The sequence below is a fragment of the Gadus morhua genome, chromosome 16 (genome assembly GCF_902167405.1).
Source record: "Gadus morhua chromosome 16, gadMor3.0, whole genome shotgun sequence".
In the NCBI taxonomy this organism is placed as follows: domain Eukaryota; kingdom Metazoa; phylum Chordata; class Actinopteri; order Gadiformes; family Gadidae; genus Gadus; species Gadus morhua.
Genome location: NC_044063.1, coordinates 5,214,928 through 5,238,876, shown reverse-complemented (window position 1 = coordinate 5,238,876; position 23,949 = coordinate 5,214,928). Strand labels below are relative to the sequence as shown.

The window sequence follows — 23,949 nt, the reverse complement described above, 5'->3', positions numbered from 1 at the left end:
TTCAATACTGTTTCAATATAACTGTGTGCTGCCTTTCCTCCGATCAATAAGGCGACGGCACAGTGCAACAAAATAACAACAGGAAGCAAGACACCGTATCAAAACAACCCCACACATTTTCTTTCTTCTCCCCCGTCCTTTGTGATGCTCTGCTGATCTTCTCGGTTGGAAAATTGGGAGAAATGACAGTTTCCATAGACAACGGGGGCACAAGGGCCCCCCACCGTGCGTGTTGAGAGGTCAGAGACCATAGTGTGTGCTGTAGGGTTTAGTAAAGAAGATCTGTTCTGGGTCTGTCTGCCTAGCTCCCGTCCTTTTGCCCTGTTTGTGTTTTTTTTTTTTTTTTCTGTCATTTTTGTTTCATCGCATCACTGGCAGTGCTTTCTACCACGGGTCAGGTTTAAAGCTGAAAACTAAAACTGTTGCACCGGGAGAACCCTGGAGAGGGCGAACTGAAGTGCCATGCTCCAACTTTTCAAAATGTTTGAAGAGATAGCAAAGTAGAGTTGTTACAATGACCCCTCGCCTTCAGAAATTATGAATAAACTCGAATAAAACGTTTTATGTCATGAAAGTATTGTTTTTTTATGAAATAATTGATGATGCAGGATTATCAATGAATTATTAATCTTAATCATCTCATGAATTGTTAAGTGCAGAGAATTAACGAAAGAGAGTGCCAAGGTTAGATTATCCCGAAAGTTGAATTGGCTTATTGCTTGGATATCTCCAGTTGTGGAGCGAGACTATCACCCTGAGGCAGTCGGAGGACATCATACTCAGAGAGACTCTCACCCTGAAGTCCTCTGAGGAAAGGAGACCCAGAGAGAGCTTCACCATGAGGAGACCCAGAGAGAGCTTCACCATGAGGAGACCCAGAGAGAGCTTCACCATGAGGAGACCCAGAGAGAGCTTCACCATGAGGAGACCCGGAGAGAGCTTCACCATGAGGAGACCCGGAGAGAGCTTCACCATGAGGAGACCCGGAGAGAGCTTCACCATGAGGAGACCCGGAGAGAGCTTCACCATGAGGAGACCCAGAGAGAGCTTCACCATGAGGAGACCCAGAGAGAGCTTCACCATGAGGAGACCCGGAGAGAGCTTCACCATGAGGAGACCCGGAGAGAGCTTCACCATGAGGAGACCCAGAGAGAGCTTCACCATGAGGAGACCCAGAGAGAGCTTCACCATGAAGTCCTCAGAGGAGAGACTTTGTTTTCTCTATTATCACAGTTGTTTACCCAGTTTAATGGCAGAGATGGAGATGGAGCAAGCGGAAGGATAGGAGAGAAGAGAGGGATGAGGAAGAGAGGAATAAGGTGAGAGCGAGGGGATAGGAGAGGAGAGGAGGAGAAGGAGAGTGAGGAGAGAGGAGTGGAGAGGAGAGGAGCACTCTGGTGACGGACGTCTCCCGGAGTGGTAACCGCCCCGCCATCACTGACGATGCGCTCAAACTCCCAGCTGTTGTTTGTGTTGTCATCATGGGCCTGCGAGCTAATAGGATGATTGCGGGTGTTTGAGAGGAGCCGTCATCCAGGCTGCCTGAGATATTAGACACCCCCCCGGACCGCCGACTCCCCAAATAACAGCCTGCGTTGGAGAGCAAAGCCCGAAGCTCACGGATGTGTCGGAACGACGCAAAATTCTGTTTGGGAATTTTTGCGTCCAAATTTGACTCAAGTCCCGTTTGAAGCCAATGAAACACAGCTTTTCTGCGTTAACACGCATTGTGCTTTGCTTCGTTGCGACAATGTGTTTGCGTGGCGCCACAAATAGGAGGTGAAACTCGCACTCTGTGTGCTTTTAGGTGCTCGTTGCGGACGGAGTGACAACGATGAGCCTGTCAAATACTGCGGAGGTGAAGCACCCAGTATGGGTGATAGATTGTGTGAGCAGAGAAAGTTGTTGTGGAAACAAATTGACCATCAGGTACAGACCAAGTGGAAGCCATGAAAGCCCGGTTGTGAAGCAACTCAGATGTAGTTCATCTGAAGGCCTACAGGTGGCTCGCAGGTGTTGGATGCAAAGAAGATCAGCCAGCATTCAGTGACCCGTCAGCATTAAAGTTTAGGTTAAATTTTTGTATCACAAAGCGGAAACTGTTTTTATTTGTCCGGCAAGGAATATCAGTGGCTTCTTCATCTCCATATTAAATCTTTTGAAAGGTCCTCTTTGACAGTTTTATATCTTTCAAAAGTTATTAGAAATTGAATATTAATGAGTTTTGGCAACATAGTACCACCGCCATTTAAATTTCCGATCTCAATGTGCCAAATATGGATCGTTTCCCCTACTGTTTGCAAAAATGTCAGCTGCATAAGAAAGGGGTAAATCACTCATAACGTGAAATCTAAGGCTTCATAACGGTTGCATGAGAGAGAGAGAGAGAGAGAGAGAGAGAGAGAGAGAGAGAGAGAGAGAGAGAGAGAGAGAGAGAGAGAGAGAGAGAGAGAGAGAGAGAGAGAGAGAGAGAGAGAGAGAGAGAGAGAGAGACCAAGAACCATCTCATGATGATAACACTGGTCTCTCTTTGCTCTCTCGCTTACTCCCTCGCTCTCTCTCGCTCTCCTTCACCCTGTCTCTCGCTCTTGCTCTCGCTCACTTTCTTTCTTGAACCCCAATGTCAGCGGCGCCAAACACATCATCTCCGCGGCGATGGTGCTAATAAACACGACCAGCAAGCGTCTGGTCTTAACTCTTCCGTCACCCCCCTCCCCCCCCCGTTGGCCCCCTCCCTGATGGATGAGGGTGGTGTAATGATTACAATGAGTGTGTGAGCAGAGGGCGGGGGTGTAGAACGGTATTTATTGGTATTATCTCGGTTCATGATGTCAGCCAGACTCGATTAACTCCGGCGGCATGCCGGGCGGGTGGAGGTGGTGGTCTTCCTTCTAGTGAGTGGGGGTGAGGAGGGCTTTCGGGTTTGGCTTTTTTTTTCTGTCGCCCACAAAGGAATTATTGAAGCAGCCGTCCATATTACAGTTGGGCGTCTGTGTTTTATATCTGTGTCTTTGTGTGAGTGTGTGTGTTTGTGTGTGTGTGTGTGTGTGTGTGTTTAATCTGTATGCGTCTGTGTGTAGCTATGTGTGTCTCTGTGTGAAGCAGATACTTCCACAGCTTTGTAGCATCTCTTTGTGTGTCTGTGTTTTGTGCATGTGTGTGCTTGTGTGTCTTTGTTTTATGTGTGTGTGTGTGTGTGTCTGTGTGTTTGCTTTTGTGTTTTGTGTATGTTATGTGCACGTGCGTGTGTGTGTGTGTATGATCTATGTGTGTGGGTCTGTGTGATTGCTGGTGTGTTTCTTTTGTTTCATGTGTGTGTGGGTAGAGCTTTGTTCTTGGTGCCTTCTAGCGAGCCTGTCTTTAATCAACCTCCCGGACCCCCAGCTGAAGAGAAGCGGCCCCCTCACACACACACACACACACACACACACACACACACACACACACACACACACACACACACACACACAGAGACACACACACACACAGACACAGACACAGACACACACACACACACACACACACACACACACTCTGAGGAAGTCAATGAGAGGTGGAAATACCCAGAGGCCTCAGCGTGTTTTCTCTCCCCGCCTCCTGCGTGCACATGCTAGCACTTTTCAAAGTCAACATTGAAAAATCATGACTTCTCCCTCTCTTGCCTCTCTCTAGCTATCTCTCCTTTCTTTGTTATTCTCTCTCTCTCTCTCTCTCTCTCTCTCTCTCTCTCTCTCTCTCTCTCTCTCTCTCTCTCTCTCTCTCTCTCTCTCTCCCCCCCTTTGCGCGTCTCGCTTGAGGCGGTGATGCTGAGACGGACGGGTTGAAGCGGTGCCATATCGCCACGGTGACGGATGATGGGTTGGTTCCTAGCTCGGGGGGGCGGTATGGGGGTGGAAGGGGCGAGGGAGGGGGAGGGGGGAGGGGTGTGTGTATCTGTGGCGATTGAGGCCCACACGAAAATATAAAAAAAACATCACCAGCCCAACAGATTACGCGTGATGGATGGAAGCGTGTGCCGACTGTCAGGTCTCTCCCCCACCTCTCTGAGAGAGAGAGAGACAGAGAGAGAGAGAGATTGAGAGAGAGAGCGAGTCAGAAGGAGAGAGAGAAAGTGGTGGCAACCCTCCCCTTGCTGGCAGTCTCGCTGCTTATCGCCGGGTGCGATATTATGAGGAGAACACGCATCCTGGAGAAAATAACAACATGTCAGAAACAGGAGACTGCACAGATTACACCCTGAACAGCAGTATATTCAGCCCTGGGATTGAAACGTGTCACAATTCTTTCGTTTCGAAAGTTAGTTGCTTCTACCCAAGGTGATTCCCAGTGAATACAGAGACACGTCACCTTTTGAATGGAACACACGAACGACTGGACCATACAGTGCTGCTATGTTGATCACGAGGTAGGTTTAATGTAAAGGCATTATAAGACGATGAATCCTTAACAGTGCGTCACACGGATGGATCCTTCTCAGTAAGTTCAGCTCATTCGGAGGAAAGAAAACTAACGGGTGACTCGAGATGGACTGACGCCGTGGGCGCTTTAGCTTCCTCCGTTTCATACCGGTCGCTCAGCTCCGAGCCCTCTCGCAGCGCTGTCCTGGGCAGTAGTTTAATCACTGTCAATTACAGCCGTTTGGCTGACGGCTTTGGTTCAAAGGCGCTATTAAGTTAGCGGGGTTGTTCAGTAAATAAGCCGTGTTGATTCCCCCGCACATTATCCCCGATGACAATGTACCTTTATCTCTCCCTGCGCCTCCCCCCCCCCCCCCCAAGCCCTCACCCCCATTCTCCCATCCCCTCCCTACACACCAAAGCCGTGACACGCCACGCATGCATCACAGCTGTGACACAAATCGGCTCATGTATCGTTTCAAATGCCTGCCGTCTGGTCGGCGCGCCGTGCATGACGAGCGCGCGCGTGCGTGTGTGTGTGTGTGTGTGTGTGCGCGTGTGTGTCTGTGTGTGTGTGTGTGTGTGTGTTTGTGTGCGTCTCTCTCTATTCTCGGAGTGTGGATGCCAGTTGCATTCACAATCGGGGCAGAACTTTGCTGGTGGCATGCGGAGGCGCGCCCAGGTGTGATGCCAACGTTACACCTGGCGGACAGGTGGCTGAGAGGCCCCCTTAATAACGAGCTTCGGGGCGCTAGGGACACAGAGAGCCTCCCCCCCCCCCCCCCCCCCCCCCCCCCCTCCATCTGTTGCCGTGGTACCACAACGCCACCCTGATCCATTAAATTGCGCCGTGCACGGCGGGGTTCTGTACCCGGGGAGAGGTAGCGTGGGCGGGGGCGGCGGTGGGGGGGCTACTGGCTCTGACGCACCTCAACGACCCCAATGCTCCCAGTGCCTCGGAGCCGTTTGGACTCACCTGTTCAAGTGTAGTAGGGTATTACCGAGCTCTGCAGGTAATGAGTTCCATTCCAATGAACCCCCCTCCTCCCCCCCCCCCCCCCCCCCCATCTTATTGTCACCCGCACCGTGGGTTTAAAAATAAACGTAAAGGTTTAGGGACAAACACACACTGTCGTATAGCCCTTCTGAGGGAAAAACCAACGGATTTATCTCCGCGGCGTGTAAAAATAAATAGTCATTAAGCGCTGTTTCGTCGCGAGAGTTTTTTGTTCTCCGATCCTTTTCCGTCCTTAATTGCCGGGAGAGGGAAAGAGTTGTGATGTTGGACGGTTTGCGTATGAGTATGCTTCTGCCAGCACTAATGATACAACTTAAATAAAATTTGGCACTGTGCTTCAGAGAAAAATGCAGCCTCTCCAGCTAACTTGGTAGTGCCTGGAAAGGGTTCTCACTTCTTTCAAGACAAATTAAAATAAGAAATGAATAACCTTTCTTGTGACAACCGAATAAATGTGAAAATAGAAGAGATATATGCTAGACAGATATATATATAAACAGGATAACAAGACCCACATCCCCGTCTAAGTGTTTGTTTTCAACAAGAAACTTGGCGCTTTCAAACCAATCCCTTCCCCACACTCTTTGAGTTCGTATCATCGTAACGTTTTGGCTTCAGTTTTCAATCGACTGCCTCCCGACGGCCGTCTGCCCAGAGCTTAGCTTAACTTCGCTCTTCATCAGTCGCTCACAAAAAACAACAACAACAAACCTACTTCTTTGAGCGGGGCCGCCGTTGCCATGGGGATGCAATGCCGTGTGTGTTGCCGTCGTCAAGAGAGACGAAGACAGCGGCCCATTGATTGTAAGGCCAGGACGTGTGCAGTGTTTGGAGAGGAGGGGCCGGTGTTGTGATTGGCTCTCTGGGGTTTGAGAGAGCTGTTCGACTTCCCCCTCGGATCTCCCGTTAGGCAGTCAGCGGTTTGTTCAGGGCCCCAGGGTTCCCCTCCAGCTGAGTCAAAGGAGGGGGAATTACCGAAACATGCTGGCTACAAAATCATCCCCACCCTTAATTAACTCCCCAACCTCATAGAAACACCGGGATGCTGGTTCCCTCGAGGACATATTGTGGAGCACCGACGTGGGGTATGAAAACAAAGCTGCAATTGTTTTAAATAGTGGTGTTTCGGATGGAGACACTAGGTCCGATCATCCCCTTTCCTTCATCCTTCATCCTTCATCCTTCATCCTTCATCCTTCATCCAATGACACTCAGCCCTGAGGGAGGAAGCATACATCATCATATAAATCAATGTTGTAAATACATACATCGATCCTCTACCGTTGGTCAAATATCAGCAGTGTATGAAGATGGGTTGAAAGTGATTGATCGATGACAGGACATGGCGTTAGCATAAGGGTTATTAATGAGATATTAAGTGTACACATGCAGTCGGGTATCGGGGAATCGTAGCTTGTTCTTAAGATAACATTACACTTTATTAGTCCCGTGAAGAAATAGCGAATTACAGAAATGGAAACCTGAAATTCAAGACAAGAGTAATAATTAAGATGGACTACAGCAGACTATTCTGTAATTAATGTTTTATGTATTATCTGTTGTGCAATTTGATAACTGTAGCAGTACGGGATATTGACCTGTTGAAGGGGGTGACACGTTTACAGACCATTGGGGAGGGAAAACAATCTGGTGTTCAACAAATGGGTTCATTACAAACCTCTCACTTTTTCATTATAAGATAAACAATGTTTAACTCTGTGCGAATTTGTGTACTGAAAAGGTTTGCAACGTTTATGTGCCGGGGGATAAAAATGTTTTTTATGTTTAGTTAGATACCAAGATAAGATTAGAGATGTTTTAGTTCTAGTTGTTTGGGGTGGTTAAAGTTAGGTATTATACATTGGAGATTGTTCTTTTTAAGTGAGAACTTGGCTTGAAAGTTAGAATAGGACACTGCCAAGACATTAGCTGGTTCTGTAGCCAAATATTGTCTAACATGGTAAGACGTCCAAAAAAGTTATGGTGAGTTGGTTAGTTAGATCTTTGCTTGATGTCTGCCAGTTGAGATAGTTAGCTAGTTAGAAACACCAGGTGCTCTCCAAGCAGGAACTACATACCCCCAAGAATCCGAGCGGCCCTAAAGGCTTTTCTATTCCAATATGGTTTATTGTGTATCAGAGGGTGATCACACGTTTCTGTGGCAGTCAGCGGGAAATGTTCCAGAAGTTTACCAAAGGCAGCTGATGCAATATAAACCGTAGCATCCTTCAAGCCCGGCAGCTCCTCGGGCGACTGTTCCCAGAGAGCCCTCTCTACGGCCGACAGAAACAGACCGACAGTACACGCGTCTGCTGCACATGCAGATACTGGCATAGTGGAGATCAGGGTATATATCTATAATGAATATATGATCATATCACAAGCCATCACGGATAAACTAACTACAAAATACAAAATAATATACTCGTTTATATTACCCTAGAATACTTATAGTATTAGTGTTCTGTGGAGGTACTAGTAGTAGTATTAACAGTGTTAGTTTTCTGTGTTAGTACTTGTAGTATTTGTAGTACTTATAGTATTAGTGTTCTGTGGAGGTACTAGTAGTATTAACAGTGTTAGTGTTCTGTGGTAGTGCTAGTAGTATTTGTACTAGTACTTATAGTATTTGTGTTCTGTGGAGGTACTAGTAGTATTAACAGTGTTAGTGTTCTGTGGTAGTGCTAGTAGTAGTATTAACAGTGTTAGTGTTCTGTGGAGGTAAAAGTAGTAATAGTGTTATGTGGAGTAGTAGTATTAGCAGTATTAGTATTCTCTGGTGGTTTAGGATTCGATCAGCGTTACGAGTGTGTTGAGAGATAAGACTGATATACCCACGGAATAATAAGCTGTGCATGTGTGTGTGTTTGTGTGTGTGTGTCTGTGTGATAATGTCTATGTATTATGGAGTGATAGCCTGCAAGCGTGTTTGTGTGTGTGTGTGTGTGTGTGTGTGTGTGAGTGTGTGTGTGTGTGTGTGTGTGTGTGTGTGTGTGTGTGTGTGTGTGTGTGTGTGTGTGTGTGTGTGTGTGTGTGTGTGTGTGTGTGTCTGTGTTAGAATGTGCGTCTGAAATGTGCATGTATTATACAGTGATAGCCTGCAAGCATGTGTGTTTGTGTGTGTCCATGCACGTTCTCTCAGCTCCATCAACACCTTTCCTCACGTTATCATGAACGACATGCTGCACACTGCTTACTACATACATAGTACTGGGATTTAAGTCACACACGCAAGCTGGCTGCTTTCCACTATCCCAATGGGATCCTCATCCTCCCCCCATTCGAGACGCATACCGTAGACACAGTCTATAGACCCTTTAATATAGAAACTATCAAACCTGTTAAATATAATGTATTTGTTGCTGATGAAAAATACACCTATAGGCGACTACAATATCAATAATGCATGACGCTAGATTATATTTGTGGAAAGAAAAACATTATTTTAGCTTTACAGTTGGGTTTGTAAACTAGATAAACTGATAAAAACATACAGTAAATCGATATACGTCTACCTCTATATATATCGATATACAGTATATAGATATGCACACAGTATAGACTTAAGGCTAGAGTTCCATCCAGGCAAGGTTGTTGTTGTTGTTGTTGTTGTTGTTGTTGTTGTTGTTGTAAGCAGGTGAGATGTAGTGTTGTTGTGGGCGACGACACCGACAGTGCACCGAGAACTCCTGTCCACCGGGTAGCTGTTTAAACCGCTGTTGTTCGACACGCACAAATGCACAGACACAGGCGTCCGTGCACGTACACGCACACACATGGAAGGTGAAGGTACGGCAGACTACGACAGCCATCTTCATCGCCCCCACACGATAAGCTACACAGAAATACAACCGGCACAGGAATAAGTCCACAACTTCTACAAGCTACAACTAATAGACGAATATATACGCAGTGCAAAAAACGGAATGATGTAAAGTGTGTTAATGAATGCATGCGTGCATGTACAGATCTATGCACACGCACGCGCGCCGCACACGCAACAACACAGTCAAACAACGAGAATGTTTCCACAACCCTTTGCCGGCCCCTTGCCCCCCGCTGAGCTGGAAGTGTGTGTACGTTCTCATCAGAGTAGCCTGGAATCAGCCCTGGGATCAAAGCCCCCTCTCTCTCTCCCTCTGCGTGGCTCCATCGCTTGTATTTCTGCTGAGTTCCCTGCCCCCCACCCTAATAATGTTAAAGTAATGTGGCAACAACGGCTGCGCCGGGAGTTTCTCCGAGACGCAGGGCGGCCTCAGCGCCGACGTTCCCCGGGCCTCCCTGGAGAACACTTCAAATAACTGCAGAGTTGTGCTTCTGAATACAAATGGATGTGGTTTATGGTAGCGAGGGGGGGGGGGGGGGGGGGGGGCGTGGCCCTGGCCCTGGCCCTGTAGAGGCTCACGGTGACTTGACCCGTTGATCTGGTGAGATGAAGGCCTGTAAGCGGCTAACACGTTACCGAACGACGCCAGTGGAAATAAATAAATATATAAGTAAATAAATATTTTATGTGTATGTACGCACAGGAGCGTTTGTAGAATATACATAACCATCAAATGATGTAAACATAATAAGATAATCAAAATGCTGGGATATGGATACGTTCAATTGATTCCCGGTGAGTCGGGCGCAGGGACGCGGTGGGGGGTATCGAGTTACATCACCGCCCGCACCCTGGGACCGCGTGGTGAGATCAGTCTGTGAAACGGCCCCTATGTTCCGGTCCCCATCACGTCTGATCGCGCACAGCAGCAGTATCAGTGCAGTGCCGTTACTTTAGCCAAGTGTTTCTGCAGCGCTGCGGAGCCATTGGGGAACGAGAATGGCTTCCTCTGGCAGCCTCCGCCATGTCTCATGCATGGGTGGAGCCGTAGTCTCCGCCATGCATGAGACATGGCTTGATGGAGCCACCACCATGCTAGACAGAGAGGGAGATGAGGGGAGAGAGGGACGAGGGACTTGAGAGATGGAGAGAGAAGAGGGAGAGGAGATGGAGAAGGAGAGGAGAGGCAATGAGGGAGCAGAGAAGACGGATGAAGGGGGGGGACAAGGAGAGGAGTGTAGAGGAGCGCCGGAGAGGAAGAGGACAGGAGGAAAGGAGCGAGCGGACTGGGTAGGGGGGAGATGTGTGGTAGAAGAGATAAATGGAGAGGAGCCGGAGAGAGTTGGGAACAGAGAAGCGAGCAGGGAGATGGAAACAAAAAGAGAGAGGCGAGGGGAGGAAAGTAGATGAGAAGAGAGGAGCTGAAAAGAACGGCAGAGGAGAGGGAGAGGGCAGAAGAGAGAAATAGACAGGGGCATGGAGATGCTGCGGGGGCTCAGAGAAAGCAGCGTAGGGGAAAGGGACTGAGAGTGGGAGAGGAGAGAAAAAGTACAGGAGAAGAGGGGAGGAGAGGGTGAGAGGAGTGGAGGAGAGAAGAGGAGGAGGAGGAGGAGGAGGAGGAGGAGGAGGAGGAGGAGGAGGAGGAGGAGGAGGAGGAGGAGGAGGAGGAGGAGGCGGTCTGGTTCCCCTGGGGCTTGGCAGAGAGAGACTGTGGGAAGTTGAATCCTGCATTGCCTTCAGCAGAGACCCGATCCCTCATCTGCATTCACTGAGCGGCTGACACCTTTTAATGTCAACCAATTTCCTGCAACACAAGGGCATTCGACTCAGAGTAGAGTGACAAATAGAGGCGCGCATTAGACGATCACTTTCAAAAGCCTCCGTTTTACAATTTCAAATAAGGCAACTTCAGTTGACTTTTGCTTTTTTTTTTTTTAAAGATAAAATCATATCTTTAAGGAGATGGGCTCTTTTGCTGGGGAATTTGGAGGAGTCAAGATATGTGTGAGGAGGTCTAGTTCTTTATGTGGCTTGTTTATTTCCGGACATTGCTCGGCCGGTTGACGGATGGCCAGCGTCTGTATGCCTGAGGTTGACCGCCCCACGTAACCACACACCATATCCCTATCCCTATCCGTAATCCATGTCCGTATCTGGCCATGTACCACACGATACGCCCAACAATGTTTTTTATTGTTTTATTGTTTCAAAATATTTTTTATACCCCAAAATAACACCAGATACCAGTTTGAAATGGAAACCCACGACTTTGGAATATAACTGCTTTGAATTTGTTGATGTTGTCTTTCTGCCTGTGGAAGGATTTAAAATATAGATATTACACCGATTCAAAGAAGTCTAAACCCGATGGAGTACCACCTGGATTATAGAGGTGGAGGACAAGGATAGCTAGAACTCAAAGTACTGTGAAACTATTTTCACATTCTCGTACTTAATTCATATTTATACTTTTTCAGTATAAATATTATAAAAAATGTATTTGTTAAATATATTGCTTTCTGCAAACATGTTTACCACATGCCCACCGACTATGGGTTTAAAACAACAGCCAAACAAGGGTGTCTTTCCCTCCACTGTCTCTCCTTCCGAAAAGGCCCTCTCCTCATCTTCCAGGGGCTCTTTAACACTGCCCTGCGGAATCCCTTTTTTTTTTACGTTTTTTTTTTTTTTTTCAATTACGACTGCTTGTCCGCCGCTGTGTTTCTGGCGGCTCCAGAACCGAGGCAGGCGGAGGCGGGCGGCAGGCGTCTCCTGACACGAGACACCGGGACGGGAACAGGGCTGCCGACGAGAGTGAGGGGAAATTGAAGCCGAGATTGTGGCGCGGTTTAGCTCAGTAGACACGGTGATCTAGGCAGGGCTTGTGATTCTCTGCTCTGCTCTTCAGAAGGTCCCAGAAAACCTGTTTCTTACCTGTAGTGTTTTGATTAGAACTCCAACCACAGATACCCCCCCTCTCATTCCGACCTCCCCCCCTTCGACAATAACAAGTAAATAGGATTGTGTTTTTATGTGTGTGTGTGGGTGTGTGTGTGTGCTGCCGATTGTGAGTCTCCAGGGTGTGTGAGCCAGTGTATTGTAAGATGGTGGCCACAATAGTAGCACTGAAACGCTAAATGAACTTATCCACAGCTCCATTAGCGCTCTGCTAACTGCTACTACCGTCTTGCTCACTGCTCTGCAGATGTAGAGCAGGTGAGTGCAGAACACTTGGCAGGTGACTCTGTGTTTTAGCATCCTTCTGCTAGTCGCCGCAGGCTAATGTTGCTCCGGTGCGTTCGCCACATACAGGGAGTGCTTGAAGTTGATTTGTGGACTGGAGGAAAGGGTTCACACAAAAAGATAATACTGTTGGAATTGAAACTAAAGCGTTTGCATAAGCGTCCATGTGTAGGTGTAACGAATGTTGGTGAGGGGTAGTTTGTCTGTCTCCAAAATGTGAATGCTCACTCATGTATCTGTGTGTGTATAAGTGCCTGCCTGTGTGTGTTTTTGCGGTGGATGGGAGTGAGAGTTAGTGTGTTTGTCTTCCGAATGCGAACGCTCAGTCATGTGTGTGTGTGTGTGTGTTTGTGTGTGTGTTTGTGTGTGAAGCTCCCTATGAGAGTGCGCTTTGCCAGACGAAAGGTTGGTCGCCTGCGGGGGTCTCCAGGGTGTGTGTGTTTGTGTGTGTGGAGGACTTGGCTGAGAAAGGGAGGGAGGGAGGGAGGGAGGGAGAGAGAGAGGGAGGGAGAGAGGGAGGGGTGGCAGAAGGGACGCCTTCAGCGCCTCCTGCTGGGCCCATCACAGCCTCCCTCTCCCCTGTCTCCCCCTCTCATCCCCTGTCTCCCCCTGCCCCCAGGTTCTCAGTGTTCGCTGGGCCCGGTTCAACACCCCCCCCCCCCCGTCCCGTCCCCTGTCCCCGTCCCTCATACTCCCGGGACTCCGACCAACTGCCTGGTCTCCGGTTCAACGTTGCCCTGGGGGTCCGGCCATATGGAGACATTTACTCATCATCAACTAGTATAATGGCTGGGGGGGTTTCACATAACTGTGTGTATTAACGCTTCGCGTTTCTTGGAGTCGGAGTTTGGTGTCGGCATGTTGGCTCTGCGGTTGGCAGGGTGGGAGGCGTTTGGTTCCAGCCCCCTTTCTGTGTGGGGCTGGCGTGTTGTCATCATGTTCATGTACGGTTTACTTTTTCTGGGTGGCTGACTTCAATTTCCGGCTACAACCGAAGACCTGCCAATCCTCATGGGTACTTGGCGTGATGGATCATGTAGGGTGTTAGTGTACTTGGCGCGTCAGGACACTTAGCATGTTGGGTTACTCGGCATGTTAGCATGTCAGGCTACGTAGCCATGTGCTTTCCTAAATAAGGCCATTTGACGCTCGGGTGACCTTGTCTAACTTCACACACCTACGCCGCAACCAACACACGGACAAAACCTGTCTTTGTAGATAATAATTGTATGGTGCATCCTGGTGCAATCGGACCTGCCCGGAATCATCCTCTCAGGAAGAGGGAGAGAGACGAAGAGGAGGTAGGATTCTGTCCTACTTGTCCAAATGACGTTATATTTGGCCCATTTCCGTGCGCCCACCCTGCCTCTCTTCATTTATTCTCTGCTTACCGAGGCCGACGGAGCCTATCTCCACGCCACACGTCAGCGCTCGTCCCTCTGACTTTGAAGAGAGTTGCACGGTGGAAAGAAAATATATTAATTGAACTGTCAGATTCCTAGGGATCACCGGCGCCCGATCCCGTTCCCGTTTCGTCACCGGGGCCCTTTCGCGTCCACGCGCTACTTAATTGGTATGCAGGCCGTGTGTACAAATATGTACATGTGTTCGCGTGCTGCACGGGATCAGATAGGCGCCGCTCGTGTGTTCCACCTCTAAACACCTCCCCCACCCCCCTGCGCTCCCTATCGCGCCCCGGCGCCCCGCTACTCATGTTTGTTCTCCACGGACGTCCTCTCACAAATGTCAACACGTCGGGCGCTCAGATGTCATTTATTGATATGCTCTCCGGGTTCGGGGACGACCGCTGCGCGTTATCGTCCGCCGACAGTATTTACCAGTAGTCGGAAATTAATAACTTCCACATCAGGAGCAAGTAGGGGAGAGAGCAGTGCGGAGGTCTGAGGATTATGCAAAGAGATTCACGGGTTTCGAAAAACAATGCATTTTACATTAGGACAGCACTGCCTCCGCCGCGGTATTCTTTTTGCGGCGAGGTCCTCCCCCTGTCGCTCACCAAAAGATGAAGTATTCCTTATTGAAGAATCTTGGATAAATGGCCTATTTTAAATGCTGTAGACTCTGTCTTTTCCGTAATGCCAAAATGGAAACTGACCTATTTTTCTTCTTTAGGAATAGTGTTTTTGTTCACAGCGTGCCGTGGCAGCCACCGACTACTGTTTCCATTCTGTTGAGGTTTTTAGCAATTATGTTCCAAAGAAATATGTTTGTGAAATTAACCCAGTGGAGGCTCAGATGTATCAGCGCCCAACCTCACCTCATACTGGAGCCCTTATACCACACACATGCAGGCACAAACACACAAACAAATAAACCACACTGATGAACACACTCTTTATTTTTTACACAAATACTATTTTACACACACTTTCACTCTCACACTCACTTTATTGCTTGCACGGTGTGTGTGTGTGTGTGTGTGTGTGTGTGTGTGTGTGTGTGTGTGTGTGCGTGCGTGCGTGCGTGCGTGCGTGCGTGCGTGCGTGCGTGCGTGTGCGCGCGCGCGCGTGCGTGCGTGCGTGCGTGCGTGCGTGCGTGCGTGCGTGCGTGCGTGCGTGCGTGCGTGCGTGTGTGTGTGTGTGTGTGTGTTTTGAGCTGCTATCTGCAAAATTGTCTGCAGGTCTGATCTGAGCAGCATCCGTTTGTGACTACAAGTTCGACTCCCAGCCAAGAGTGAGAGAGAAGAGAGAGACAGATAAATAGAGAGACGGAAAGATGGAGGGAGAGAGAAATGCTGGCAGGGGAACCAGGTCAGCTGTGCTTAACATGTCCTGCTCCAATGTCTCAGTAGAATAAGCCATAAAACGGTGATTACTGTGTTGTGTGAGGCACAAACATAAGTACACGCACACGCACACACACACACACACACAGCCAAAACTCCCTTTCCGTCAGACAAAAAAACCTGTGGGAACTCGCACAAACACACCAACACACGCCCTCATGCGCACACACACACACACACACACACACACACACACACACACACACACACACACACACACACACACACACACACACACACACACACACACACACAGTGGTCTGAAGTCCTGTTTTGTCCTACTTCAATAAAATTCATAGTCATTAGGCTGAATCTTTTATCTAAAGCCACGAGCAGATGACGCTGAGAACAATCAAAGCCAGAATCAGAATTGGAGCAAGTACAATGTAAGTGCTGCACAAGCAAGTTCCCATAAAACAACAGAGTACAAAGGAGCTGAAACCCACCTAGAGGCAGAACCAGAACAATAGGTTAGTAGGTTATTTTCGAATTAGCAGTCGGCCAGTGCATCGTAGCAGTAAGTGCGTCGTGACACAAGGAAATCGTCTAAAGTCAATTGTAGAATGTTCTCTATGCTTTTTTTTCCTGTGTATATTTGTATGGGCTCTTGTGCATAGCGAGAGGACTGAACCGACTTTGACAGGAGGTTGGGATGAAAGGGAGAGGAAATCACACACTGGATAATGTAGCACACTGGACTCTGGACCTTGGATTCTGGACTCCAATGCTCTTCTCTGCGGGCGGCGATTATAGCATGATTTGAACAATTGCGAGACATTTGTTCCTGCGCTTTGGTCTGAAGAATGGGCTCTCGGAGCGGTCAGGGGTGTCATGCTGGGTTGAAGGGCAGAGCGAGCGCGGGAGGAGGTGGGGTCCACCCCACAAGCGACAGAAGCTCACTTCTCTATGCTGGTACCAATGGACAATGGAGAGGGTGACATTACAATTGGTATTCTGTCACATTGTAAAGAAAAACAACCTTTTCGTCTGACTACGAGCGAGAGATTTTATGACATCAGGAAGTTGGGCGCATCTTTACTTCAAAGTAAAAAGTTGCAGTCTGAAGCCATAAACCATAAAGAATTGCAAATATTTCCAATATAACGAACCGAGTGTGAAGTTATGTTCGTTACCTTGGGAGTTAGCTCGTGAGTTGTCATCGTGTAAAAATCCTCCTGGGGTTATAGCCGTAATAAATTCCTTTATTCCTGCCCTACATTGTCTTAGTCTTCGAGGAAGTTGTTCAACAACTGGTTGGGAAACGAATACACCCTTCCACTTTTCTCACACAGCACAAAATTGTTCCGGAAAGTTATCCGTCTGTGAACTGCATTCGGCCAGATCCACTCGGCGTGGAGACGCATATTACCGTGGAAAGTATCCGGCAGCTCCATTTCCATCTAAATCCAATCTCAGCCGTCTCTCCTTAACCGGGAGAAGTCATGTGTTAGCTGTTAGCTGAGTCATGGCGGACGTGTCGGCTTGGAGTGGCGTTTCTTCTGTCTATAGACGAGAAGGTGAGGCCGCACTTCCAGCAGGTGTCAGGTTTCCGGTCACGGTGATATAAGTTGGGAAATCATAAACCATCATAGCTAAGATGGGTCCTACTCCTGTACCTTAGCAGTACCTAGGAGGGTAACATGAAGGGAGAAATAGCAGGCGTGATCGACAGACAGCCAGACTGGCAGATAGACTGACAGACAGACGGAGAGACAGACAAGCTGACTAGCAGACGAGCAGGCGGCAACTACATAGACAGACGGACTGACCAGCACACAAATAGACAAGCTGACCAGCAGACAAAGAGACAGACAGACAGACAGACAGACAGACGGACGGACGGACGGACAGACGGACAGGCTAGCGGACATACAGACATAACTGGCAGATTGACAGATTGACTAGGAGGACGGACAGAGAAGCTGTGAAACAGCCACTTTACAAGTTCACGCTCATAAAGCCCAAAAGTGTCACATCAGAAAGTGTCTGGTCACACTGCACCCTGGCCTTCTGTCCTTCTCCTGCTGTGTTCCTTCTTTCCTTTTTCTTGCTTTCATATTTTTAGTTACTTCTTTATTCTTTATTTACTAGTTTAAGATTTTGATTTGAAACATTTGTACATTGAGAATTTTATAAAGCAAACCATAACATCATATTCGTCCTTTTTGTTTTTGTAGTTTGGTGTTTGTGGTTTCGTTGTAGAGGTGTGATCAGAGGCTGTGTTTCAACATCGTGTCTTGTGAGGAGCTAATGCTCGAGTTTCGTTGACACTCAGTGCCTGTCCTAAACTGCTGCTGAAAGACATTTTGGGATTACAGCCAGTCAATGTGACACCACTTTTAAACATTGCTGTAATTAGGCCATGGTTACAGTTATCACGAAAATAACCAATAAAAAGGATATTTAATCGCTTTAATTATATCTTTACCTCTCTCTCTCTCTCTCTCTCTCTTGCTCTCTCACTCCCTCTGTCTATCTCGTTCTCTCGCTCTTGCTCACTCTCTCTGTCCCTATCCCAGGCTTCTCTTTATTGAGTATTGATAATGTTAGTTTATATATATCTAAAATTATACATCTATACATATTATAAGTGTGTGATTTGTGGGTCTCATTCGGGTTTGTTTGTCAATGCGCCGTGTATGTGTTTTATTCCTTTGTGCGTCAGTTTTGCTTTTTGTTGTGTTTTTGTGTCAATAGGTGGATGTATGTATGTAGGTATGTGTATAATTTGCATACGTAGAAAAACAGACACACACACACACACACGCTGTAATTAGTTGTAGATACAGCTGCAGTGCACGGTAGATGGCTCTCGGCTTCTGAGGGAAATGAAGTGTGTTAAAGATTATCTCCTCCGTCACTGATGTGTTCTCTGATAACTATGAACAAACCGACACACACATACAGGTATGTGTGTGTCAGTGCATGCTTGTGTGTGTGTGTGTGTGTGTGTGTGTGTGTGTGTGTGTGTGTGTGTGTGTGTGTGTGTGTGTGTGTGTGTGTGTGTGTGTGTGTGTGTGTGTGTGTGTGTGTGTGTGTGTGTGCACACCTGCACAAATATCTCTCCCTGTCTGAAGATATCTGTAGAATAAAAACAAGGAATTAGAACGATTCTCTCTCCCTTAACAGCATGTTTTTAGCCTGGTTATGATGACTATAACTACCCGCTAATCAACACTTGGCTCTCCTCCTCCTCTATAACCTGACTAACCTACTGTCTCCCCCTCCTCCTCCCCCATGCTTCAGTCAACGGGATCAAAAGTAAGGTCAAAGGTGAGTCAACGCCGCCATGTTTCCTCCTGTTGTGTATCTGTGATGTGTGAAGAACCCTTCCTTTTCCCTACCGTCAACCTGGGCTTGCTTCCCCCTATAGCTGTTGGTGTACCTTGTTTTTTCATGACCTTCAATATCATGCATTGTTTTGTGTTTTTGTTTGAGCACCTACTAAAGCTTCACATGAGACCTCTCTACTTTGGGACAGACTGAAACGCCTTTTATTGAATGCATTCATACATATACACATCCACAATAATCTCTTTAAATGTATAATTTGTACTTTTTCGCATTCAAATATCAAAAGATTACGAGACCTGTGTTATACATGTTATGGGGTTGTACTAACATTATCCCGATTGTCTCCAGCCATGTTCAAACCCAGAAAAAACATTGTTTTATTCAAGGTAACGATCCGTAACATTTGGTTAGGTTGCATTGGCCTTGTCATTGGCATCAAATCCCCTTTACCCCCTAACTTCCAGAAAACTAACAAAAAAACATGCCCTCCTAATTCACTAGGTGAATGAATGAATGTGAATTCTCTCACTGCATGAAACTTCAATATTTGTCTGGAGTACTACGGAGTGTCACCTTTTACAAGTGGTTCAAGCTAATGCAGTGTTTCTCACACATAGACTTCACTTGGGCGGGTAATCTTTTTTTTTTAAATAAGAATAATAAGACTGTACGACACCGTCTGCGGCCGATAGTATTCCCCATACATTTACATTATATAAACTTATAATTACATGTACTATTTTTAAAACGGTAAAATCGTATTTCATTGCAGAGCATTCGCACAACACATTGATACGGTTTCGCTCTCTCTAACCAACACACTGACAAGGGAACGTCTGGGAATAGCCCCCCCTCTCCTTGCACACTTTGAAACATAACATAATCATGCTTGGGAGAAAGGATTGTTGTTCCATTTTGGCTAACGGTAAGATAGCAAGTTAATATTTTGTTTCTTTAGGCTATTTCATTAGAATCAAATCACATAACGTGACTCAACGCCATGCCGATAATACATTATCTAATACTATTATTTTCATTGTGATGAAGACATAAACTCCCGTGTTCCCATTCTACTTCACAACGTCATCAAGCTTCGTCCTTTTTTTATTGTTTTGATCGGGAGACCCCTAGCTAATTGACATATAATGCCTTAATGCTGATTTGTTTATTAATTTATTCCTCCTTTGCATATTTATTGATTTAGTTAGTCATTCTTTTTGTTGAGCATTTTTGTCCTTTCCAGCAGGTTTTAACATGAATTATGTGCTGTGATCTCAACTTGGTTGACTAGCTCATAAACTTAATTTAACCATCTGCCATGTTTTATTAAATACATGTTTCTCGTTCACAGTCTCCTCACACACTTACTATGGTGTTTACATTTATTCAATCGTCTCTCTTTTGTCAATAATATGAGACGATGCTCGTATTAGCATACATATAGCGTAATTAATAATATATATTTTTAAATTAAGCTAACTCCATCCTCAAGTCTCTTGCCCAGACGTCCCACCTGATCACGTTCGTCTAAGATACTGATGCTTCAATTACCATTTTTTTTCGACAACACTCTAAACCATGTGATTAATGTACGTGATTGAGCAGAGGAGCGTGTTTTTTCAAAGCAATGTTTTCTAATTAGAGAATGACTAATTAGAAAATTAGTTTTCAATTAACGCTGGCTGCACATTCAGCCGTTGGAAAAGTCTAGTCCAATTTTAAACATTCATCACACAAACACAGACGCACACGAAAACACACACACTCAAACATGCGTGCACAGAAAAATGACACACGACAACACATACATGGACCCAACCACACACACACAAAGAAACAAATACATCGCACACACATACACACACATACAAACACGCACATGCATGCACGCACACACACACACAACGTACAACACACACACACACACACACACACACACAACACATGCAGACAGAATTTTCCTTCTACCAATTACATTTCAAACCAACCCACTGCAATATTATAAGCAAACTTTATCATCATTTCACATCGGATTCCATCTCATCCCATCTTCAGTTATGAGGCGTAACTACCCAGAGTTTTACTATGCAGCCTTGTCCGCCCTCCAGCGCCCCTCTATCTCCCTCTCCCTCTCTTTCTCCCCTCGCTCTCCCCCGCTCTCTCCTTCTGTGACCTTTCCCGTCGTTCCGCGTCCTTCTGTAACATATGGTGACAACATAATGTGTCATGCATAAAGGCATATCAGTGCCATTCATCTGGCACGTCCCCCCCCCTGCTACCGCCCGTTGCCGTGGTGACCGCGAGGGTCACAGCATCGCATTAACTTATTGTATCCGAGTCACGCCTCGAGACGGAGGGTAACTTGTGTGTGTTTTTGTAATGTTGGTATTTACAAGTGAAATGGGGTATGAGCGAGGTATGGGAAGAATGATGTGAGGAGATGGCAGGTCTACGTTTATTTATAGAGCCCCCCTTCAAACACAGAGGCAGTTAAGAGTGCCTTACACAGACAGAAGGAACAGTTGAAATTACATTGATATTACAATCCATGAAGGACAGTAGGCTAAAGCAGTACAATAGCAACATAATATGGGAGATGAATAAAAGTGGCAGTGAAGAGGAGGGGTTTTATTAAAAATGCTGCAGCAAAACAAGCTTTGACATTTCAAGCCCTGATTTAAAAGTATAAAGCGATAGGGCAGACCTCAGAAGTTTTCTCCAGATATGTGGGGGTAGATGAAAACTAAAGCTGCATCACCATGCTTGGTTCTAACCATGGTCAGTGAGCAGGACCCTGATGACCTGAGATCTCCAGTGGGCTCAGAATGCAAATCCAGATCTGAGATCTGTAATTGCTACTCAAAAGTTAACTGCTTTATAATCTTTGAGTTTATTTTGAGTGAGGAAGTGGGCGCTTTCTTTGTCTTGTGTAAGTATAGAATGTACTTTGCTGTGTTAAAAAATATTATTGTTGAGGACATGCATAATATGTTCTGCACTGCAAAGTATTTGTCCTTTCAGTTATGTGAAACCGTAAGGGAGTCAAACGTACCTGTATGACAAATAAGCTCATGAAATATGGGAACCTGAGATGTCTTCCGAGCTTTTCAAACATTCCCAGTTTTAGTGGCCGTATACCAGTCGTATACCAGGTTTTTTTAAGCTGGTATACGACTTCCCGTCCCTGCTTGAGTTATGACATCACTCCCTGAAGTCTCTGTGACCACAAATCACAGCCAAACAAATGTTTATCACAAAGGTGATCACTTTTGTAATATTAATGTTCTATAAGAATGCATAAGGAAAGGGCTGGCCTCACAAAGCAGGACTTAAACGTTGAAGGACTCAAAAAGGGGGGGGGGGGGGGGGGGGGGGGTTGGTGACACAGAAGGATTTGGTGGAGATGAGCGAGAGAGTTTTGAGTGTTTTGAGTGAACATCTACGATCAGGGCTTGGGGCCTCATCCCTGGATAAATGATCCTTCGCCCGGCGCTGGTGGTGGAGACGGAAGCGGAGGTCACATCCATCTCCCGGTTGTTTACCTCTCCGGCTGTCCTCCAACTTCTAAAGTAATGCTCCATTGCTACCGGTTTAAAAGCCCACCCTCCCTCATTCATCCCTTCACCCCCTGATGGTCCTCATTCACTCACACGCCTCGTCCTGCTAAAGGAAATCCATAGCCATGGTAAAAGAGGGAATATACCGCATAGATCACGGGCTCAAGGATGTGTCCTTTTCAATTCTTCTTCATCAACGCTGTTATTGGGCCTGAGGGGGTGAGGTTGGAGTAGACGGAGGGATGGGGAGAGGGGGAGAGGAGAGGGAGAGAGAGGGAGAGGACAGGGAGAGAGAGAGAGAGAGAGAGAGAGAGAGAGAGAGAGAGAGAGAGAGAGGGGGAGAGGGAGAGAGGGAGAGGGGGAGAGGGGGAGAGGGGGAGAGGAGAGGGAGAGAGATGGAGAGGACAAGGAGAGAGATGGAGAGGACAAGGAGAGAGATGGAGAGGACAAGGAGAGAGAGAGAGAGGGAGAGGGGGAGAGGAGAGGGAGAGGACAGGGAGAGAGAGAGGGGGAGAGGGAGAGAGGCCAAGGCCAAGTTAGTGAGCCACTGTGGACGCATCGACTCAGAGGAAGACTTTTGATTCCATTGAATGAATGATCGTCTAACTCCGCAACAATCACAACATGCTTTACCCCCCACCCCCCCTGCTGTGAGCCCCCACTACAGGGATGGAGTGGGGAGGAAGGGGGGGGGATCAAGGAGTTAGTGAGAGATGGGGTTAGAGGAAACGAGACGGGGTATGTATAGAGAACGAAGCAGGGTAGAGAGAGAGAACAAAGCGATAGAGAGAGAGAGTTTCCTGCGGCAACTATAGAAAGTATCGCCAGCCCATTTCTCTTTCTCTCCACACGGCAGAAAGAAACACAGTTAAGAGTTTCAGCAGCAGAGATATTTATTGCCATGCTAGGTGGATATCCCCCCCCACCCCCTGCGTGCCTCCGACTCACAGGGGAGGCCTCTGCTCGTTTGTCTGGCTCTCTCCATCTCTCGGGTTCTCAGGTGGTGTTTTGTTAACAGCCACCTAACGTCCCTCTTGTGATGGAGGTTAAAGCTGGTGGACGGCAGCCTACTCTCCCCCCATCTCTCTCTCTCTCTCTCTCTCTCTCTCTCTCTCTCTCTCTCTCTCTCCCTGTCTCTCTCTCTTGCTACCTCCCTCCCTCTCTCTCTCTCCCTGTCTCTCTCTCTTTCTCTCTGCCTCATCCTCTCCTCCCTGCGTCTCTGGCAGCCTTCTAATAAAAGGTCTGTGTTGCAACAACTCTATCACACTGCACAACGTTTAGCATCACAGCAGTGTTGGCAGGGAGTCGCTCACGCATTGTTCGGTCCATTAAATGCAGTGTGTGTGTGTGCGTGTTTGTGTGTGTGTGTGTGTGTGTCTCTCAGGGGGTGAGCATGTGTGTGTGTGTGTGTCTCAGGGGGTGAGCATGTGTGTGTGTGTGTCTGGTGGTGAGCATGTGTGTGTGTGTGTCTGGGGGTGAACATGTGTGTGTGTGTGTGTGTGTTTGTCAGAGGTTGAGCTTGTGTGTGTGTGTGTGGGAGAGTCTGTCTGTGTGTGTGTGTGTGTGTGTGTGTGCCTTTGCATACCTGCCTGTGCGTGTGTATTTGTACGTGTATGTGCATGTATATGTGTATATGTGTGTATCTGAGTGAGTTTGTGCCCTTGTACCTTGGTCTCGATGTGTGCGTGCATACATGAGAGTGTATCTCATATAAATGCCTGATACAAACATGGTTTCAGCCTCCCTCCATCCCCGTGTGCATAATCCCAGTGTGGACAGACAGGCAGACCCAGAGCCAGTTGGAAACA

General features: G+C 47.3%; 1 protein-coding gene across 5 annotated transcripts in view; it reads left to right on the top strand.

Annotated features, from left to right (window-relative positions):
* LOC115560982 (cell adhesion molecule 2) overlaps positions 1–23,949 on the top strand; it is a 128,938-nt gene that overhangs the window by 69,897 nt on the left and 35,092 nt on the right. For 2 of the 5 annotated variants that reach the window (XM_030380715.1, XM_030380716.1), the window contains one exon: positions 18,537–18,563. The exons of the other annotated variants lie outside the window; for them this stretch is intronic. In XM_030380715.1, the coding sequence (XP_030236575.1) occupies positions 18,537–18,563 (27 nt within the window). The remainder of the gene's footprint in view (positions 1–18,536; positions 18,564–23,949) is intronic. 5 annotated transcript variants of the gene reach the window in all.